Below are 22,573 nucleotides of genomic sequence, written 5' to 3'. Positions count from 1 at the left end.
GCCTGGCGCTATCATATGATATAAGATTAGCTGCCTCCCCGTCCCTTGCCTATGCTTGTACTTTATCTTGATGTCCTTGCTGGGTCTGTCTGTGTGTGTGTGTGTGTGCGAGGGATAACGCCCGTTTGGGCAGGAGAAAAAATAACACACACACACACACACACATAGATAAATAAAGAAAAGAAATGGAAAGAAGGCGCACAACAACAACAACAACAAGAAGAAGAAGAAAAAAAAAACAAAGAAAAAAATGAAGAAAAGCGGTAGCAAATCTGAGCGTGAAGAATTTTCCCCATTTTTCGCAATTTTCAGCTATGAGAAATTGCGCAATTGTTGGGCAATTTATTAGCGGCAAAGCTGGGCCAGGCCAGATCCTGATCCTGCCCTAATTTATCTTCCCAGCGCGCATCTTCCCTCCCCTCTCCCTCTCTCCCTCTCTGTCTCTCTCTTAGGCAGGGGCGTTGTAGTGACCAATGCGTTAAATTGGCTTTGATTCAATGGCTGTCAGTGGAAGACAGAACAGATTATTGTTAAGATCCTTTCGCCTCTTTGTGGCAGCAGCTGCTCCTTGAGCGCAATCGAGAGACAGCGCCTGCTCGTATTATTGATTTATTCCCAGCTCTGCCTGCCTGTCGCCTCCTTGCATTTTTTGTCCACAATTCATTTATTGACCCATTCAGTTCAGCTGCGACCATTGCCCAAATCTAGACCAGCAGCTGGACATTTAAATAATAAGTATTTGAGACTCGAAATACTATCACATTCAGCTGGCCAGCTTCAGCTTAAGTTGAGCTCTGTAACAGGCAGCAGAAAGCTGACCCCATAAAGTACATATATATATATTCTTGATCAGCATCAATAGTCGAGTCGATCCAGCCATGTCCAGCCGTCTATCGGTCCGTCTGTTCGTTTGCCCGTCCGTCTCTCTGTCCATCTATCCGTCAGTCCTACATTTTATGAGATAGACTCACCATTTAGCTAGACATTTAGCTTCTGCAATAATTACAAATCAAGAATCTTTCATGTTAAAGCCAGCGCCGCGCTACTCTCTACCGCTCGTGCGAGCTGCATTTGAAGTTGTTAGAAGAAGGTTCAGGGTATCTGCTAGTCGAACATCTCTGACTAGAGCCCTCTTACTTTTACATAAATAAACTGATTCAAGCAGCTGCCAGGCGCATCGACGAAGCTTGAACTTGTTGCGAATTGCAAGCGTCTGGCACAGAAATAACGTAAAAATCCGTCAATTTTCTCACATTGCAATGGAAATTAAAGTATTCAGCAAAGTCAAGGCACACAAGAGAGACCACTTCATACCAAATTATTTGGAAAACAATCTCAGCTGGATAATACAATAGAGTATGATACGATTGTTGCTAAACATCCAATGCAATTGGCCAAGTGCCTCACGTGGTGGTCTTCGAATGCCGGAAATGCTGAGTTCCTGTTTGCAAGTGAAATCCTTTGCTCAAAATTGGTTGAATGCAACAAAATTTGGCCATAAATTCAAGAAAAATACTCTTACTCTCTCTTTCTCTTTTTTTTCTCGCTTTCTCCCCCTTTCTCTCTCGGCCAATTTCTTTTGAGCTGCTGCACAGCTGTCGCTTTGCTTTAATCTTAAGTCTAAAATTCTCGAGTTGCGCAAATCTCATAAATTTGCGCTTTAAACAAAAGTTGGCATCGACGTTGACGTCGACGTCGGCGTTGGCGTTGGCAGCGAGGCAGGAAAACCGGAATAGGAAATGCGGAAAACGGTGTGCGCTGCCCGAGCCCTTTAACCAATAAATTGCAAAACAATTGCACAATTTTCCACAACATTTTCCTTTGCCACACAGCAGCAGCAGCCGCTGTGACGCGAGCAGCGACGCGAGCAGCGGCAGCGGCGCTTGTCCCATAAACAATAAGCTAAATTGTACAAAGGTATTCGCTGTGCGTGTGTGTGTGTACGTGTCTGTGTGTGTTGTCCTTTTCTTGGCGAAAACTCAAGGTGAAAGGAGCCACACGCTGCGAGAAAGGTAATTGAAAATTATGTTTTGTGGCGTAAGCAGCGAGCGGGCAGCGGGCGGGCAGCGGGCAAACGAGCAGCAGCAGCAGCAGCTGGCAGCAGCTAAACACACACACACACACACATACAATCAAGCACACGCACACACAGCTCTTGTAATAAACTCTCCGAATAAACTCACGTATTGCATGTTTTGGCCAACTGTGGTTTTTCTTCGACCAACTGTTTTGACCACCGAATCGGAGCCTGTTTTTTTTTTTTTCTCTCTCAGAGGTATCTAGAACATTTCCTAAACAATATATCGGGAGTTTCTGCTAGTAGCAGTGATATACAAATTATATATATATATGTATGACATATGTTAAATGTTAACAGAATCACAGCGAATTGATACCCTGCCAGAGAGAACCTTTTGACTTTGTCAGAAGGTGTGCAAAACCTGGCCGAAGACATCTTCAAACCCAAATGGTGTACTTATTCCCCATCAGCAACAACACTCGAGCCTATATAGTCGATATTTATACGAGCTTTACATCTACCAATAAGCAGGTCTACTGAAATATATATAAACACACAGTATATATATGTGTATAATATATTCGAACGATATGCATAGGGTATTTAGATTTCGGCATGCCGAAACAAACTTTATTATCTTCTTGAATATCATTTAAATTTTCTTAAAATTCGAACATTTACAGAATAATAACATTAATTATGCCTCTTAACATATAAATAAATATTAGTATATACGTTCAAATAGTTGAAGCCCCCGCAAGCCCCCTTCAACTCTGTGTTGCCGCCCACCAGCTGCATATGTGGTTTACGTATTTCAGTTCAGTCGACGCTCTGCGCTGCTCTGCTCTCACGTTCAATGAATGCCTATGGACAGCCTTTGATTGAAACACTGTTGCAACTGCTGCTCTCTCAGCTGCACACGCACGCGCTCTCTGACTATGCGCGCCTGCCTCTGACTCTGGCTGTGCGAGTGAACGTGTGAGCGCGTGCGCTTGCTCACATACGCTCTCTCTTGGTCGCTCTCTCTTTCTGGCTGTGCGTCGACGCAACACGTTTTTGTGCTATGCAGCGCTCGCTGCCAGCGCTCACTCATTTAGTACCCAAACACGAGTCGGGCAGAGCACACGTCGACGCTCCGCTGCGTAAACGAATTCAAATACGAAATCGAGTTGAATTAAATAGATCGAAATAAAAGTGAAAAACTGAAACATATTTATTTATATTTTTTTACTTGTGCAAAATTCTTGTGAAAAGGTAAATGCAAGTGATTTAAATGGGATAACCAAAAGCAAAGTACGAAAGAATTTTATGAATAACACTCATACTCACAACTATTCACATGCATATTCACATGCATATTCAAACTTTTAATTGTGCATTTAATGAATATTTTCATATGCATTTTATGTCCAAATTCAAGACTTCTTAAAGGGTTGGTAGAGGGGCTAGCGTAGGAATGCCGGGAAGGGGAGGGGGGCTTGGTATTTAGCCGTAGGCCCTTTTACGCACACCCATGGGCTATTTAATTGCATGTGAAAGCTAAAGGGGGATTTTTGCCAACTGCCCGCTGCGGCATTTATTTAGTTGTTCTTGATTTCATTTTTGCTGCTTCACTGATTTTTTGGCCAGCCCAAAAAAAAACACACATAGCCCGGCCCTATAAGGGCATATATACATATATATGTATTGATGAGCATATATATATATGCATTGATGGGCATATATATGTTGCACGTCGCGGAATTGGCCGCCGAAAAGCGCGCCAAAAACTCGCCCGGCAACTTCGCGCTGCGCAGGAGGCGCAAACAAAAAGCCAAAAAGCTAAAAATACATTTTAAAAAAAAGACAACCAAAAACAATAAATAAGAACGGGTATAAGCGACTGCAACATGCCCTGTTCAAGGTAAAAGATAGGCTGTAAACAAATCGAATAACAATCGACTCTTCAGCTCCTCCTCCTTAGCCAACAAATAGCTAAAAATATAAGTAAAAGGCTTGCCCACTTGTGGGCGTGGCCACTACAATATTAACAACTTGTTTAATGCAGCTAAGCAGACGTGCAAGCCTATATACCCCATTGCCCTGCGTGAACAGGGTATAGGAACGCAGCGAGGGTCACACACACACACACACACAGACACCCAGCTGAATACTAAACCAACAACTTTGCACTTGCAGACACCCACAACAACAACAACAACAACAGCGAGTGGAAGAGGAAGCAGCAGAAGATGCTCAAGTGGGCTGTGAACCAGCCGCGCCCTTCCTACCTGGCCGAGCAGCCAGTCGCGGGCACAGATCCGGGCACAGGCACAGTCCATCATGTCATCAGCAGCTACAGCGACTTCCAGGCGGCAGCCACGCCCATGCGCACAGCCGCCCTCCCGACGCAGCGGCTCAAGCTGAAGCGGCAATCGCTGCTGCCGGGCCTCCTCCACCTGGGCAAGGAGAATCAATTGACTTCGACGCCGCTGCCCGCAGCTGGAGTTGGAGCACGCACTCCTCTGCTCCGAGATCTGAGCAACATCATGTCGCCTGTCCACACGCCCATTAACACGGCCATGCCCACGCCCACGGCCAAGGCGAAGCCCGCTGTCTATGCCTCCACGCTGCCCACCTTCGAGGCGGAGTACTCGCCCAGCTACAGGGTCGACCAGAATGGGGAGAACAACAACAACAACAACGTCATCTTTCCAGGAGCGCTGCTGGCGCTGCGCGGCATGGGCATTCCGGACAGCTACTTCGAGAAGCCGCGCTACCTGGAACAGAAGCCACTTTCCCTTGACCAAGTGGGAGCTGCTCCCCCTGCTTCTCCTGCTCCTGCTGCTTCTCTTCCCAGTGCTGAGCAGACGACGCTCAGCTCCAGCCAAATGGGCGATGTCACCTTGGAACGCATGATCGATGCCATTCTGGAGAGCACGCGCAAGCCGCCAGCTCGTGTCCGTGCCCGATCCCGTTGCCATTCCCGTCTGCGCCAGCGGCAACGTCAGAGGCCGCAGCCTCAGCCTCAGCTTCAGCCTGGACAGCGTCTCATCTCGACGAGCCACTCGCCCACCTATCGACCCGCCTTCGATCCGGCCAGCGATCTGTCCGAGTACTGGCAGCCACCTGTGCATCCGGATGCCTACGAGGAGCGGGAAGTGTGCTCCCCACAGCCGCTCTCCCAGTCGGGATCTGGACTGGAGCTGGAACTGGGAGGGGGAGGTGGAGGGGGGCAGGGCAAGCGGCGTTCTCTGCAGCTGAGGAGGCAGCGCGTGGTGCGACGCAAGCGGCAGATCGCGACGAAGATCTCGTCGAGCGTGCGCCAATCGGCGCAGAAGCTGCTGGCGGCCGCCTCGCGCTCCGCCCAGAAGCTGCCCCACTCCCAATCCCGCGCCAAGCAGCGGCACATCAGCCCCGACAGCGGACACAATTCCACCAGCGACTGCGAGCTGGAACTGGACGAGGAGAAGGATGAGAACCTGGCGCTGGGCAAGCCGCAGCTGGAGGGCATTTGGCTGCAGTCGGAGGCGCGGGATGCGACCAAGCGGCGTCTCAGCTTCTCGCTCAACGAGCAAAGCTAATCACATGAATGTTTTAAAATAGCTTAAATATTTTTTTTTCAAATATTTTTTTTGATTAATTTAAGAGTTTTTCCTGCTAAAAGAGTAAATAATTGAATTATGAAAATTATGGAAATTGTGTCGCTAAGTTTCTTAATTGACGGCTCCTCCGGACATTCCCACAGTCCCAACGAGTCCATCATAATTTTTATTGAAAAAAAAAGAAGAAAAAACCACAAAAGTGTCCCGAGCAAAACCAGCATTAAATGCAAAACAACCTCTTGAGATCCAGCGAAGCGTGGCCCATGCTTCGAGCCAAGACACGGGCCCAACCTTCCGACTTGGCAGACGACGCCCGCTTCCGAGGGCAAGTGTTTCCCACAGCGCCGGACTTAATGGGCGTTTTTATGCCCTGATAGCTACCAGTGGAAGAGCGAGAGAGAGAGAAAGCGAAAGAGAGAGAGAAAGCGAGAGTGAGAGAGAGACAGAGAGAGAGGGTGAGAAAAGTTAATAAAAGTTGATTACGTGCTCAGGCGAAATACTTCCTTGAACCAAACAGCTCGGGTAAGTTGAAGACTTTGTTTCAATTGAACTTAAATTCATATTTATTTGAATATTTAGAAAATCTTACTTTACAAAGATCCACTTTTTTAGCTGTAGGCCACGGGCTTGAGCCAGCTTTTTGCCAGCCAGGGATGCTATTTCCTACGAGGTCTCCTCTTCCGATTTTCATTTATTTGAGCATAACTCGAGGATTGAAAGAGGTAATAGGAGAAACCGCAAAGGTAGAAGCATGAATGCATTTTCCATAAATGGTCAGGGAGAAGGGAAAGAAAAAGTATAGAAAGATAGATAGATAGATATAAAGATAAATAGATGGATAGATAGATAGATAGATTTCGGTGTCGACAGCTCCTAGTCCTGCCTAGCTTGTTTTAAGAGGAATTTTTACCAGTTTTGCATGAAACAGAATCTTTTACTTTTACCATAGAACATCAGCATTAGGAACCTCAAGAGGCGAAAAACAACAGAGTCCTTGAGATGTTGTGCCCCATCGAGCACCCGCTGAGCTTACAGCTGAGCTGTCTCTTCAATTGGAATGAGAAAACACTGGAAAGTTTCCCACAGAGCAACAAATGGAAACCCCTTCGTTAGGAGCTGTTGTGGCCATGGCTCATTAGCTGGTCAAGTTCTGAAGTGCTCAGGCCCGAATATCTCTGTTCAATTGGGTATGGCATATATCTGGAGCAGATAGTCGATGCTCATTAGGCAAAAGGGCGTTAAATGAGCTGTCATAACATTGGACTCCGGCCGAGGGTTATGCAAATTCCTTACAGCCAACCCTTTGGCTGGCCCAATACCAGCTCGGACTAAGCCAAAGACGTTAACACTTCTAACCGGGACCCATTTGTGTTGTTCATTGAACTTGATGGACTTCCCAGGCGTGCGATCAACGGAGCGTAAAAGTTCTTACAAGAAAGCGCCCAGCGCCTAGCTAGGTCGACCGTCGACGAGGCAGGGAGAGCGCTGCTTAGATATGTGCTGTGCCTTTGTGCGGCTTGACAGACAACAGACAACATATGGCTCACATGATGTGATATGTCTGGACATCATATTGTATCATTGGCTAGCGGGGTCACGACGCAGCCGACGAAGCGGTCAGGCGGACTACAACTCTCAGCCAATAACAATAACTATATAGAGCAGGTATTTTCCGACTCGATTTCCTTATGAGCATGTTCTCCGGCCTGTCACACCCTTTTCCGGGACGCCGCCGGGGCTGACCAGCGGACAGTTTTTGAGGCTCGCTCGCGAGCCAAATCCCTGAGACTTGACAAAGGTTGGCCCGTTGCGTTGCGTCCATCGGGGCTTTTCACCTTTTCCTTTCATGTTTTCTTTTATTTATTTTTTTTTTTTTTAATGTGTTTGCCTCTGTTTTCACAGTTTCCCCCCGTCTGTTGTGCTACTTGTCTTGGGCAGTTGCACATTGTTATCAGGTTCTCTAATGATGCGCCTTTGTGCCTGTCATTGTCTGTTGCCCGTCTCTGATTCCCCGTTTCCATTTCCATTTCCATTTCCATTTGCCCGGGTCGACTTTCCGACTCGCCGTCTCATTTAACAAGCAGCTCTTTAATTTTATTTTGATTGAAAGTGAAATGCATGCCTTGCGATGCAACAGTTCGGCTCGACTGCGCGATGGGAAGCTCAAAACGAAATATATGAAATCAAGTTTAATAAATAGCCATAAAAATATATCATAAATATTTTATTATATATAGCCGTAAAACATGAGCAATGGAAATGCTGAATGAAATGTTATATTTTGTCCCTTTTGCATGGCCAATGCAGTCTTGCTTAACTTCGGACTATAAGGTCCGATCCCTATGAAATTCTCAGGTCTTTAATATGACACACAAAGGTGTGTCGCAAGGCGCAAGTCTCTATCTTGGGCAAATTCTACTTTTAAGTCTTGGGCTGGAATGGATTAAGGTATCCAAAAAGTGAAACATTATTCATCTGCATAGACCTACATACCGACTAGCGCTAAGAATTCTCGAGCTATGCTCAAATAATCAAGTCCCAAAAACAAATATCATATCATAACGCACTACAGACAATATTTTATTGTATTCGGGTAGTTATAAAGCAATTCGATGGAACATTTGCAACTCAATTCAATTGGAAAACGCCCCTACAAATCGGACCGAGGCGTTAATAGAGTTTTTCTTTTGTTAACAATAGAAGATGATGATCTCTTATTCGCATTTAACAGAGCGAGGCTTCATTGGAAACCCATTTGATGGCACACTTTTCATTGTGAAAAGCGATCACGAAAATGTGGAAAAGTGGAAAATGGCCATTAAACGCGGGCACACTTTCGGTCTCTAATTGCGATTTAAACGCTCGCGTCGAGTGCCAAAAATTGTCAATTGAAACAACTCGAAAACACACACACACACTCTCACACACACTCGCACACACACACAGTCGCACACAGTGCACCCGCTTGATTTTCGCTGGAAGTGAGAAAAGTCGTCGCTTAACGCACCTTTCGACCCGCACTTTTCTCTCTCAAATTGCCCACTTTTACCCCGGTCAGGTCCTGCGGCACTTTGGTCCCTTTGGACCACGCGCACAGAGAAAAACAGTTGCAAAAACTGCAACAACAATGGACGCTGATCGAGGCGGGCGCACAGGGCAGCGGGCGTCAGAGTCCTGCATGTCCTGTCAGGAAGTCGAACGTCAGGCCGTGCAAATGTCTAAACATGTGCAAATGTGCAAAAAAAAAACACAAGAGTGCTCAAGCCGAAACTGCTCGACTGGCAGTTACCCTACATTTATATATATATATACAAAAAAAAAATGTCTGAATTTCGATAGATATCGATTTTGGGAAAAATTTAAAAAACTAGAGATCTAATCGATATTTATTGCTATCGATTTAAGGAAAATTAAGGAAGTTGTGCAGTTACAGGGATCAAGACCGGAGATCATATTGATACATATCGATTTTGAGGAAATGTGGGAAATTATTGTGGTTAAGACATCTTGAGAAGAGATAAAATCAGAATATAAAATGAGGCAAGGAAAACCGTTCAACAGGAAGCGAGAAACAGAGAGCAAATCTAATTGTTTTAATCTAATTCAAGATTGTCTCAGCTTATCGTCCTGTTGATCCTTGATATCTGTGATATCCATGAATTTGCCGGCTGCTGCTTGTTAAACACAATATACCCTCCCTTGCCATATCCAATTCGTACAGGGTATTTGAACAAACAAGGACTCGCGCCCCGCCAGACTGAGCAGGACAGTTTGAACAGTTAGACGTCGCCTTCGATTGGCATGTCCTGCGGGTCGCTGGCGCTCCTTTCCTGCTGCATTACGTGGGCCCATTAGACGCAGGCGCTAAATATGCATGTCCCATGTCCTTCTCTTTCTCTCTCTTTACCTCTCGCTCTCTCTTTCCCTCTCTCATCAAGGCGAAGACTCTAACTAGCCGTATCCTTCAAGACACAAAAACTCACCTGTTGGCCTCCTGTTTGGGCTCCTGCTAACATTTTTCTGTCTGCTTCATTGTTTCTACTCTTTTTTTGGCCCAATTATTTGACGCTCCAGAGCGAGAGAGAGGGACGGCGAGAGGCAGAGGCTGACCAGACCCAATTTCCAATTGCCAGCAGGTGTAAAGGTCACGTCAACTGGCTCAACGATCTGCCGACCAATTGACCAGGCCACAAATTTGAGCTCAATTTGTACTCAAGCTGAAATTTCAACACGATCACAGCTGAAATATCCAGTGCCAAGACAAGCACAGCTCCAAACAAGATATTGATACCTGAATTACATTTTAATTGGATGAAAAAATTTTAAATTTCTTCATAACTCAAAGACTTTACAGAAAATTCGTATAAAACCAAAACAGGATCCTAAGCCTAACACCAGGAGCCCATGCCTAACTTAAGAGCAAGGATCTGGTTCAAAGTCTGAAATGAAGCAACGACCATATTAATACCCTGGATCCATTAAAAATGGTTAGGCAGGGTAGCATGTTCTTATGCAAAAGTATGTAACGGACAGCAAGAAGCATCCCCGAACCACTAAGTACACATATTCTTCAGCCGGATCGAGCTAACCTTGTCCTTTCGGTTATGCGTCCGAACCTACAAGAGCCGTGCGAATGTGTTTCCGATAATCGATAAATTGCAAGCAAGCAATCGATAAAAATCAATATCGAAAGCTGCTCAAAGATCCGAAGTTTGAATTTATTTACCCTATGTTATACCTTTGGGAGAAGAAGTCGAGCACTTTCGACTAGTAAATTATTTACCATATTAAAAAGGAAGCTTGTCTAAATTCAGAATATTTATCATATGGCATATTTGCCAATTTTCTAGGGTATTATAACTGCGGCAAGCTGTGGAAAACTGTCTCAGCTCGTTGGGAACAAATATATTTGGTTTATTTTTTTGTTCTCTTCTCGGGCTCTGAATGGGGTGTTGGGACCCTTTCTTGCAAGGCGTTGGCTGCGTGCATTTTCTTGATTAGCGCAAATGCGGAAAATTGCAAATGATTCAAATCTAATCCGAACCCATCTCGAACTCATCTGCTTTGAGATCATTTAAATTTTTGCGCACTTCAATGCCGGAGGGTTGCTTAGAGGGAGAGGGAGAGGATGAGGTAAAGGAGGTGGGGGTTAAGCTGTTTTCTTTTCTCTCACGGCTCTGCCGCAAATCCCATCGAAAGGGTTTTCCCAACATTTCCTTACAATCGTCGTTTCCGCTGTCAAGTGAGCCGCACTTAATGAACTAGACAAAAAACCGAATGCCGAACCCAATACATCTCTCTCTCTCTCTCTCTCTCACTCTGTCGCACTCCCTGTCTCTCTCGGTCTCTGGATTTGATATTGCTTTGATCGCAACGCCGTCAGTTTTGCAATTGTTATAATAATATTTTCACTGACATGACAGTTAAGGGTAGTGCAAAAAAAAAAAATTAGAAGAAGAATAAGAAACAGAGCAGCGTAGATAGAAAAAAACCTGGGTCAGGTTTTACCATTGCCCCAGAGATTTGCATTAATGATATGCGCGGCATGATGCGCAACATTTGTTAGATCATTTCCTCAATAGATTGTTCTCCTTCGATACCTCTTTCATCTTTGGGTTCGGGAAATATCTCAACAGCCCGATGATGCATGATGATATATGGTATGCATGCTCGGGAATCGCATCCTTGACGAGAATCTGTGCGGATCAGTGCATAAATTTAGGTTAGTTCGACTATCATTTATCACACGAGAAATGGCAACAATTCAATTGATTCTCATATTGCTTGGGTCTTACTTTCCTATAGACATGCTCTGCTTTGGGTTTTTGCATTCAAATAAAACTCCTTGACAGCGCGTAAAATGAAACGATATTAATCAATAGATAATTATGGGCATATTTTACGCAATTCAATACAAATTTGGTTTAGAATTCTTGAAGCTGGTTTTTAGATATAAGTAGGTGACAGCTTGGAGTCCATCAAGCTTACTTGTTTCTGATCAGTAAACCAAGACGAGAAACTCAGCATTTGGGTTTACCCTGTATAGGGTATCATGGTTAGGGGCAAATGTGTGTAACAGGCAGAAGAAGATCTCCGAACCGATAAATTATAGATATTCTTGAGCAGCATCAATAGTCAAGTCGATTTAGCCATGTCCGTCTGGGTGACCATCTGTCCGTCCGTCCAACCGTCCATCTGTCCTAGTAGTCCATTTCTAGAAAAGTTTCGATTTCAGAACCTAAAGGAGCTAGAGACTTGAGGTATGAGGTTTTTACTGCTAATCGATAACTTGCCGAGTTTCCAGGCAATCGATAAAAATCGATCTCCTGTTTTTTGAGCATATTTCTTGGGTTTTAGTGCCTAGAGTTAACAAATTTGACATGTAGCTACTGGAATAATAAATATAATAATATAATATATACATATACAGCATATTTGAACTTATAGCTATCTGCATTTGTTGCTAGCAGAAGAAGATTCTGGGTATCCCCTAGTCGAGCAATTATTTGTTGTAGACCCAAACGGACTTGGCTTGCAAAAAAAGAAATAAATATATATGTACCTTAAGAACTCGCAAATGTCTTCATCAGTGCATTACTTATTTAGCAAAAAATTGAAATGATAATGACCTTTGCAAGAGTATACAAAGTTAAGGGTGACAATTATTTTCTGTTTGGTTTTTTTTTTGTGAATTGATTTGGCAAACAAATTTACAATGCACGCAAGCTGTCTGTCTGTCTGACTGTATGTCTGCCTGTTAGTCTGTTAGTGGATTGGCATGGAATGGTTCGGGCTGGAGAAGTGACCATGTGGAGTGACTGTCAGTCGGGGTTGGAACCGGGCACCGCACAGGTAGCGTGCGTTACGCGCCGCCGCCTCGCCATATGCGAGATGCCAAAAAGCCGACAGGCCCGACTAAGCGGGACTTGAACTATTTTGCATAGAGAGAGCCTGAGTCAGAGCCAAAAAAAAAAAAAAATGCGGCAGCTGTTGGCCCAAAAGCTATGCGCAAAAAAAAAAAGGAAAAGAAAACCTTGCCTAGTCTCCAGTTAATTGGAAAGGGCAAAAGGCAGAGGGAGAGAGAGAGAGGGAGAGGGAGAGGGTAAGGTAATGGAAAGGTTCCAAAAAATCAAATATCATATATCAACTTACATATCAAAACAAGATGGCAAAAACAAAAACAACGCGCCAGGCCTGGCTTTTCCCCATTTTTACCAGTTCGCCTCTCGACAAACATCATTTCATTTGCATCTTGCGTCTCGCGTCGCGTCTATTACATGGCCTCACACCTTTCCGGGACCGGGTACAAAGTCAGCCAGGGGCGGCGCGGGGCAGGGCCGACAGCTGTCCGACGAGACGAGACGAGACGCCGACCCCGACCCAGACTCCGACTCCGACTCCGACACCGACTTCGACTCCGGCGAGCAGCCCTCAAGACGCGAATGCAAATGTCCTTTATGCAAATTTTCATTTTCATATTTCCATTTGCCGCGGCACGCACTCTGGCATTATGAATTATTGAACTATTGGCAGTCTAAGCAAACATAAATTGAGCAATAAATTATTTTCGTTTTTCCAAAGGGTTGGCGTTCGGAATCAGCGCCAGCCGCGCCCCCTTTTCGAAGCCACAGTGTCTCGATAAGGCGAGCGACATCGATACGCGTGAGGTTTTTCTTCAAGACTCGTTTTTATACTCTTCGCAAGAGGGTATTGTAATTTTGTAATTTTGTATAACGCATAGAAGGCGAGATCTCCGACACCATAAAGTATATATATTCTTAATCAGCATTAACAGCCGAGTCGATATAGCCATGTCCCTCTGTTATATGCGAACTAGTATCTCAGTTTTAAAGATGTCTCTATGAAACTTTGCAAAAGTCCCTCTTTCTGTTGCCCGCACTACTACTTCATTTAGCTGCCATAGGAACGATCGGTCGAAAAATAGGTTCTTGTGTGAAAAAGTTTTTTGTTTATCAAGATATCATGACCAAACTCGGCATTTATTAGTTTTACGATGCTCCCCATATATATGCAAAATCCCAACAAAATCGGACCACTATATCATAGAGCTGCCATAGGAACGATCGGTCGAAAAGTAGTAGGATATCTTAAACATAATCTGCAATAACTATTTTTCCTGTGCTTTTTAGATACTGGCAAAGCACTATGAGCATTATGAAAATGTTAGGTCTGGCAGTGTATTAAATCTTCAGCGTGCCGAAAATAGCCCTTCTTTCTCGCTTTTTTTTTTGGTTTTGTTTTCTTGTGACATGTGACATGACACAGTCGAAAACGTGGGCACTCCAGATGCAATTACGATAAGCCCGATAAGGCCCAGAAAGTAGCGCTATGGTCAAGCCGTTTGCCGGCCAGTGGGCAGGGGTAGGGGCAGAGGCAGGGACAGGCGGAGTCAAGGAGTGCGCCAATTAGACGAGTTAGTCGGCCGTTTGATGGGCCCAAATTGAGGTGCAACAACTCGGTAAACGGCCACGTGGCAGCTGGCACGGCCTCAACGGCAGCAACGAAAACAATTTACTGAGGCACAAAAAACTGAAAAGCAAAAAGTTATGAGTACTATACCCTATAGAGTTACTAAATTTAGTTAGCTCTATGTCTCGCCAAAGAGAGAAGCAACATTTGTAATTGGTTAACCAAAGATAAGAGACAATTATTCGCAAAGCAACTAGGGGCATAACAGAAGTCAAGAAGATAGACCCAAGCCTCAGATGGGCTCTTATACATAAGCTTTGTTTCCAAACAATTCCTCATATGGAAATCCTATGATATAGAAGCGGCTTTGCAGTTATTTTGGGAGCAGAGCTGCGTTTTCTCAAGATATCTTCAAGAACAAAACATTTTTCCAGGCAAACCCCTTTTTCAACCGTTTCTACCTATAGAAATATGTGATATAGTAGTCCGATGTTAAAAAGATTTTTACCACAAACAAAGAGCATGATTAGACTTCTATAGGCCAAATTTGGTGGAGATCACTTGAAAAACAAGAAAGTTTGTGTACTTAAAAACATTTTTAGACATGGGAAATCGGAGATACTTGATTTTTATCTAAAACTCTCTCTCTCTATCTCTTACTTATATATTCATTTGAACATATATATACATATATTTTCTTTGCGAAAGTTTTGCTAACGTATCTGATATCAGCCCGGAAAATTACTTTACATAAAGCTAATCTTAAAAAATTGAGAAGAAAGGATTTTCTCAAGAGGTAAGATTGCAGCCTTATCGGCGGGGCGAGACAGAGGCATCAGCTGTCTAAGCCCTATTGCCGAAAAGAAGGCTAGATTTGTAGCTTAGAGTTATTAGCTTTGTGTTAACTTTATATAGGTTTTGATTGGGGGCTCTAGCTTTTCGAGGCTTGAATAAAATAAATAAATAAAGTTTAATAAATACAGATCACATAGTTATTAGAGTTACCTTTAGTTGCTTATGACAGCTTGGGCTGGGATTAGGAAAAGGTTGCCAACTGCAAATGTAACTAATCTGAATGGATCGCATAACTGGGCACAATGGGATCGTAACATACATATAACTACACCCGCACAGCTGCCGCTGGATAAGGAAAGCATGGAAAGCATTTCCGACACCTTTTGCGGATCCGACTACCAGACCCGACTCAAGATTGTCGCAAGATTGTCGCAATACGAAAGCAAGAAATGAAAAGGAGCTAAGCCAAATGAGTTTCTCAAAGGATTAGAATTAGAATACGCACTGATCAACACAGAGATACGAATGAGTGAATGGTTGAATGGGTGAATGAATGTTCGAACGAATGTATTCAAAGTGCTCCTTGCTTTTGTTCTCAATGAATATGCCACACGCACAGGCAGGCAGGCAGGCAGGCGGACGGGCGGGCGGTCAGCTCAGGTGCCGCTGGCTCATGCTAATGAGCAGGTAGTTCCGCTCATAAATCAATTGAGAGCAGCTCAAACTGTGGGCGTAGTTAATCCTTTCGACACTTAATTAGTGCCAGCCACACCTGGAACTATGGACAAGTATTTCGGCTGATGTGAGACCATGCAAATCGGCATTTGTCTAAGGACTCTGAACCGTTCGAATCTGGAGTATTGTTTATGCAAATATGCCTCAGCAGTTCCTTTGTTCACCTTTGGAACCAGTTGTGAACCAGTGAGCATACCAAGTATCACAATTAAACATAACGAAAACTGTGCCTGAGCTAAGGTTCCTTAATACTCAGTTTGAACCAGTTATAAGCCAATGCTCACAGCCATTGTATGGATTTAGAACCTCTACAGAACCAGCTGGAACCGATATGAACTAGTTCATTGGTTCACTTTTGAAACCAGCTGTGAACCAGTCTGTGTTTGAATATTTTTTATACCTTGTATCCCAATTAAACATAAGAAAACATCTGCCTGAATTAAAGTTCCTCTATCTCCATTTAGAACCAGTTATGAACCCGCGCTTTTGGTTCCCTGTTTGGTAACCAGTTCGGAACCAGTTTTGACCCAAAAAAAATTATACGCGTCTATAATAAAAATGCTTCTTTATTGCAAACTCTTGTTCTAATTCACAGATTAACAATTTTATGAATGATTGTCATAAGTTTACGACGCAAAATTGGATCACAAACCTCCTTTAACGCTGGGCACTCGATTTCCGGTTCGGAACCGGAGTCTTCGTTTCTATCATCCTCCTGAACTTCTTCGGTATCTGAATTTATATTTTTCTTCTTCTTCTTTCTCTTGGGCTCTCTAACGGCTTCATCGTTCGGAATTCGCTCGGCCCCTGCCCTTGCCATCTCTTCGGCCTTTTGAGCAGCCTGGAGCTCGTGCTGCGCCTTATTTGCCTCCCGTCGCAGCGCCTTGCGCTCCAGTTTGCTCAATTTGGCAGGCTTTTTCTTTGAAATACTCTGCTGCTGCTGCACACCAAACGGCTGGATCGGTTCCTCCGCGCTTATTACGTTTAGCATCAGATCATCTATCTTACGTGGTTTTGGCTTTGTCGATGGCTTCCCAGCTTGCTCCAAGCTCGTCGTTTGGTTTGTTTCCGGTACGGCTAGTGTAGGGTGTGCTAAATATTGTTTTTTGGAGCCGCTTTTCAATTTTTCTTGATATGCTGACTTGTCCGCGCCCTGTTCACAACTTGTCTGCGCAGCTATGTTTGATTTTGATTGGAGCTCTACCGCCTCGGCACCCTCTGGTTTAGCCAACTTTATTGGGTTTGCTGTAAGCTCAGACTGCATTGCATCCTTTGAAGTATTCAAATTAGAATGCTCTGGAGTACCAAATATATATTCATGGTGATTCTTCTCTACTGACTCAGCATATTGGTTTAACTTGGACTCTATCAGCCTCGCCCCTTCTGAAGGTATCTCTACTTGGGTTTCGTCGTGCTCTACCGGAAGCGCATCTTCTGCAGTTGACTTTAGTTGATTTTCGTCTAAAGCTTGATTTTCTTCGAGTTTCCCACCTTCTGAGGTAAACTTTATCTGGTAAGTCTCGGGTACTTCTGACTCAGCATCCTCTGAAACTAATTTTAAATCGAGTTCTACCGGTTCTGAAACTACTGAAGCTACCTTAATCTGGTTTGCCATGAGCTCAACCGACGCAGGACCTTCTGAAGCCCATTTTATCTGGTTTCTCTTCAGCTCTACCGTCTGATTTCCAATTGGTACCAGCTTAACACCTTCTGAAGCTGCCTTAAATTGGCTTGTCTTCTGCTCAATCGGCTTATCTTGCTGTGTAGGATCAAACTTAGAAGGGAACCCTAGGTATGTCGAAGCAATCAAATGCTGGGCTTGTTTTATCTCTGCTTCGGACTTATCCTCAGGAATGGGCTTCTGCATGGCTTTAATTGTGTTGACCTCAGATTTACCCACAGGAGTTAGTTTTAGCTTGGGTTGAGCTACCTCCGATACGATTTTAAGTTCAGGACTTGGCTTAGCATCTACTTGAGTTGGCGGCTTGGACTCAGCACCGACAGCTTTTTCGGGCATGGACCACTTGGCAGCCAAAGATTTGATTGCTTTAGATGGCGCCAGTATAATACTACTAGCTCCCCTTAGGGGAATACACTTTAGTGTCGCGTCGACAAGTTGGGATTTGTTCTGGGAAAAGATCTGGGTGGTTGAGCGTGTTAGCTCTGATGCAACTTTTTCAGGTCTGTCTGAAAGAGCTGCCTGCTTCTGGGATGGTAGCTGGGAAATAGGTTGCAATAATTTGGGATTTCCTTGAGACAAGAGTTTCGATCTAACTTGTGCTGGCACCTTAAAGGCCACATCCGATGCCTTTGGGCTTACTTCCGGTGAACATTTTGTTTTTAATTGCGAAGTCCTTGGACTTACTTCAGGGGAGACCTTAGAAATAGTTTGCGTTAGCTTCTGATTCTCCGAAGTAAATAGCCTGGAAGCTACTTGAGTTGAACTTAGGGTTACATCAGGTGTAAGTTTAGAACTTGGCTGGAATATCTTCTGGTTATCTTGAGTCGGAATTATTTCAGGTGACAGTTTAGAACTTGGCTTGAATGTCTTTTGATATTCTTGCGCTGACAGCCTGGAAACTATTTGAGTTGGTAGGTCAAAAGCTACTTCAGTTGCCTTTGGGATCAACTCGGGTGATAACTTGGAATTCGGCGGAGATGTCTGTAGAGTTTCTAAAATTTTCTGAGTTGCTTTTGAGGTCGTCTTCGGGTTGTCTTGGACGACCTTGGCTGTTTCTTCAGTTGTTTGTTTGCAGCTTGTCTGGGCTGTCTTTTGATTTTCTTTGGTTGGAAGCTTGAAGGCTATTTGAGCTGGTAGCTTGAAGTCTTCTTGAGTTGGTAGCTTGGCAGCTTCCTGAGTTGACTTGGGGCTCACTTCAGCTGATGTGTTTTGCGTTCCTTGAGTCAATATCGTGGAATGTACTTGAGCTAGCTTTGTATATTCTTCCGCTAATGATTTAGAGTTTGTCTCTGTTGTTTTTTGGTTTTCTTCAGCTGGTAGCTTGGAAGCTACTGGAGCTAGCATGGAGTTCGCTTCAGCTAATACATTTGAGCTTGGTTGGGATGTCTTTTGCGTTACTTGAGCTGATATTTTTGAAGTTGCTTGAGTAGACTTTGGTGCCGCTTCAGCTGACATTTTGAAATTTGTCGTAGTTGTTTTTTGATTGTCTTTAGTTGTCTTTGGATTAAATTCAGGTGTAGTTTTATAATTTGTCTGGGATAGCTTTGGAGTTGGCTTGGCTCCAATTTGAAGCACAGATTTTGTTGGAATTTGGTGTTGGGTCTGAGGCTGAAATGGCTTTTGGTTTTTCCGAGCCAAGAGCTTGGCTTTCTTCTTGGATATCTGCGGAAGTGCCTTGGCGGCCTTTGAGACCGTCTTGGAACTTTCTTGTGATATTTTTAAGACTGCCTTTGGGAGCTCTGGAGCTGCCTGCATGTCAGTTGCTTGGGTTGTCTTGGGAGTTTCCTGAGATAATAGCTTTAGACAAAGAATTGGTTGTGACAATTGATGGGCTTACCTGTGGGGTTTCTGCAGTTGCTGTTGGGCTTACCAATTGGGTTGTCTTGGGAGCAGCTGCTTCTGGTGCTTCCGGAGAATGTAGCTTTAAATTTGATTGGGTTGCGTTTGAGTTGATCTGGCTTGATGGTATTGTGCTTAAGCTAACTTGAGCTGGCAGCTTCAAAATTGAGTGTGTGGGGCTCAAGTTCTCTGGTAAGTTTTCTTGGACTGTGGCTGGACTGACTTGAGCTGGCAGCTTGAAAATTGACAGCGTGCCATTTGAATTGCCCTGGACAGTTGGTTTGCCAGTTGATTGTGGTGCTGCGAATTTGCTGGCCGTTTGGCAAAGCTGCGCCACAATATGTCCAGCGAATACCTGCGATATTAATTTGTCCGTAATTTCGCCAGGCTCTACCGCAAAGCTCTCTGCCGCTGACACTGAGTCGGGCTTTACTGTCTCATTTATATGCTGAGCACTCTCGGCATTCGCTTGAAACGATTTGCTAGAACTGATATTCAATAGTTCCGGCAAGAGCTTCTCGTTTTTCTCCTGTGTACTTAGCTTGGGCGGCGGTTTCAGGATTTCCTTGACAATCATTTCGGGCTGCCGCTGCGGCTTGTTGGCCTGCTTTGCCGCGCGACCCACATCGGGCATATAGTTATTCCTCAGATATTTACTTTCGTTTTTTACCAGCTCCGACTTGCAGGGCCTGATCAGACCCAGCTGCTGTGTGCTGATTGGATTGACGCGACGCGGCGCTCGAAACTGCTCAACGACATCCATTTTTTTGTCAACATCCTTTGGCTTGGGTGCCGCCTCCCTATTGGGACATGGATAGAATTTTTTTTCCATATCTGCATTGCACAAAATCAGCGGATTTTGCTCCATCATGGGCCTGGACGCAGTGACCGCCGGACATTCCAACAAATTGGATGAATCAATCACATTGAAGGCCTGAAAGCCGGGCGCCAATTGATCCGCTGCATTCGGTGGACTGTCCATGCGTTCGGGCTGTAATTGTGGGACTTAACGTTAGACGTGCCCGACCAATAGATACCCTATACCAAACTATCAATAATGGCTGTATGCTTCTGCTTTCCACTCTCAAATATCCATTCCTAATTCCACCTCTCTCTTACAACCTATCTCTCTCTCTCTCTCACTCTTTCGTACCGCCTCTCTCTTACAACCTCACTCACTCTCCCCCACTCAATGGGTACAGGGTATGCACAAAATTGTTTATATATTACCAGCTCCTGGGCGCATAGCACATGCTCTGTTGGTTCCATATAGCACTGAGCAGCTTCCATAGCTGGTGGAGCATCTGGAGTCGCCTATGGAATATCAAAGGAGCTTATTAAGAGGGTACTGATGGGTATGGCCAGGGTACGGCCAGGGTACAGCCAGGGTATAGCCAGGTTAGGATCTTCTCACTCACCTCCGATTGAGCTGCAACAGCCAAGTCCTGCTCATGACAGCCATTCCGATATGTGGCCTGATCTGAACAGACATCCGACTTGGACTGCGATATGGTACAGTCAGGTACTCGTCCATTTATATATACATTCTGGGTGCCTGGGACTGGCTTGCGTCTGCCGCGCAGCTTATATAGACTGACCACCAGCTTGTCGGGTGTCCTGGCTATGAACACATCGCTGGCCATCGATATGTCCACCTCAACAGTTTCGGGCTCAATGTAATCCGTTGATAGGCCCAGCGGCATGGGTGGTGGTGCATCGTACGATGGCATGGGTGGTGGACTTCGTGGCGACTGTGGCTGCGAATAATTATAGCATTGATGGCCAAATGCCTCGTCTGTCTGTGGCAGCATATCGGGCGTGGGCAGCAGCCCAACTGGTGCAGGTGGTGCAGGTGCATCCTGATAGTTACACACCTGATAGTTGTACGACTGGGAGGAGCTGAAAAGCTGCTGCTGTGCCTGTGGCTGCTCCATCAGCTGGCTTGGTGGTGGTGCCGCTGGAGCTGGAGCTGTCATCATTTGCTGTGCAGTCGGTGGTGCAGCTGCGATCAATTGCTGTACATTTGAGCCTGCTGTCACATATTGCTGCTGTGCATTGGCCGGAGCTGCGATCAGTTGTGACAGACTGGCCGAGGCTGCCACGTATGGCTGGCCAGTTGGTGGTCCCGCGACCATTTGCACGGGCTGATAATAATAGGTGGGCGCCAGCTGCACCACCTGCTGCTGCTGCTGCTGCTGCTGCTGCTGGGACTGTGACTGGGACTGGGACTGTTGGACGGAATGCTGCTGATAGGCGTAGGCCTGTGGATTGGTCGACGATTGCGGCTCCACTGGCCGATAGGCGGTTGCATAGCCCAAGGGCTGAGCCTCCTGCACTTGCAGCGGCTGATAGCAGTAGGTTTGCGGCTCGTATTGCGGCACATTCTGGCTGGCGGCTTGTTGGAGCACCAGCTGCAGTGGCCCTTGCCCATCGGCGGGCTGATACGGACCAAATTGGGGCGCCGCATTGTACCAGGTGCCATTGTGATAAATACCTGTGGCCGGCACGCCATTCACGGACAACGGCTCGCCGTATGTAACCGTCGCATTCTCCACCGACTGCTGCTGCTGCTGCTGCTGCAGGGACTGCACCTGGTGATAGATGGACCTCTCGTATGTTTGTTGATTATGTTGCTGTTGCGGTATTGAGAAACTTCTCATGGTATTCACACTGTGGCACTGGGAAAACTAAAATTCAATTCTACAACAAAATTTCAGTTGAGCTACCTTCAATTTTCAGCTTGCCAACTGTCAACGGCACGTGTTGTTAACTAACACTGGAAAACAGGCTGTCGGCAGCCCCAACAAAAAAAAAAAAGTAACAATAAAATAAGCTTGATTTACAAAATTCAATTGCGCCATTTTGTTGGACCTGCCAACTGGCAGTTGCATGTACAGCTGGCTTCATTGCTGGCTTTGGCGTTTACCAACACTGTTTGGCCAATATCCAGTGCAGGCCATGCATTCAACTGCGCTCAATTTCAGAAGTTCCTATTCTTTTCTAGTTCTGAAGGTAATTTAAATTTATTTTGTTTGAATTTATTTCTGCCAATTATCAGATACACAGCGTCTAGATCAAGAAAAAGGACCTTAGTATTAAAAACCTTAAACCCTTGTCTTGATTTGTAATATTTTCTAATAAGCGATTAAGTTAGACTAAGGCGATCCAACTACCTCGTTCCTCGTTCTGCAATTGCCCCCCAATCCTAAACAAGATGTTATCTGAGCATTTAAAAATATTTTAAAATCCTTTGCTAACATAAGTGTTATCAAGTTTTATTTATTTAACAAGAATATGATATATATTTCGATATATTCCAAGGCGTCTTGCTTCCAAACAAGAACGGGTCAAATTTGTAGCGTTGAACTGTTGTTTTTGTATTTCTTGGTCCGGGTCAGAGACGAGCTGGATAAATAGTGCGCGGGGCCAGGGGCCGGGCTAAATGCCAAACACACAGAAACATTTAGCGGCATTTGCATATTTAATTGT

At 44.9% G+C, this 22,573-nt stretch overlaps 2 protein-coding genes across 4 annotated transcripts; one reads left to right on the top strand and one right to left on the bottom strand.

Annotated features, from left to right (window-relative positions):
• The first annotated feature begins 2,984 nt into the window (after positions 1-2,984).
• On the top strand, positions 2,985-5,698 carry LOC6634838 (uncharacterized). 2 transcript variants are annotated; one of them, XM_070210526.1, is made up of 2 exons: positions 2,985-3,313; positions 4,199-5,698. In XM_070210526.1, the coding sequence occupies exon 2, from the start codon at positions 4,252-4,254 to the stop codon at positions 5,581-5,583; it is 1,332 nt and encodes a 443-aa protein (XP_070066627.1). In that variant the 5' UTR covers positions 2,985-3,313; positions 4,199-4,251; the 3' UTR covers positions 5,584-5,698. The 2 variants fall into 2 exon arrangements, with proteins under 2 accessions (XP_070066627.1, XP_032296421.1); XM_032440530.2 differs by having other exon boundaries at positions 2,986-3,274.
• A 10,414-nt stretch (positions 5,699-16,112) lies between these two features.
• On the bottom strand, positions 16,113-21,876 carry LOC6634621 (uncharacterized). 2 transcript variants are annotated; one of them, XM_032440507.2, is made up of 5 exons: positions 21,811-21,876; positions 20,503-21,754; positions 20,315-20,398; positions 19,083-20,075; positions 16,113-19,030 (listed from the first exon to the last, which is right to left on the bottom strand). In XM_032440507.2, exons 2-5 carry the CDS (start codon positions 21,742-21,744, stop codon positions 16,154-16,156), a joined length of 5,196 nt encoding a protein of 1,731 aa, XP_032296398.1. In that variant the 5' UTR covers positions 21,745-21,754; positions 21,811-21,876; the 3' UTR covers positions 16,113-16,153. The 2 variants fall into 2 exon arrangements, with proteins under 2 accessions (XP_032296398.1, XP_002058020.3); XM_002057984.4 differs by having other exon boundaries at positions 20,503-21,834.
• Positions 21,877-22,573: the final 697 nt, after the last annotated feature.

The sequence above is a fragment of the Drosophila virilis genome, chromosome X, assembly GCF_030788295.1.
Source record: "Drosophila virilis strain 15010-1051.87 chromosome X, Dvir_AGI_RSII-ME, whole genome shotgun sequence".
Classification (NCBI taxonomy): domain Eukaryota; kingdom Metazoa; phylum Arthropoda; class Insecta; order Diptera; family Drosophilidae; genus Drosophila; species Drosophila virilis.
The sequence above is the reverse complement of the archived record's forward strand: the minus strand, read 5'-3'. Positions and strand labels throughout refer to the sequence as shown.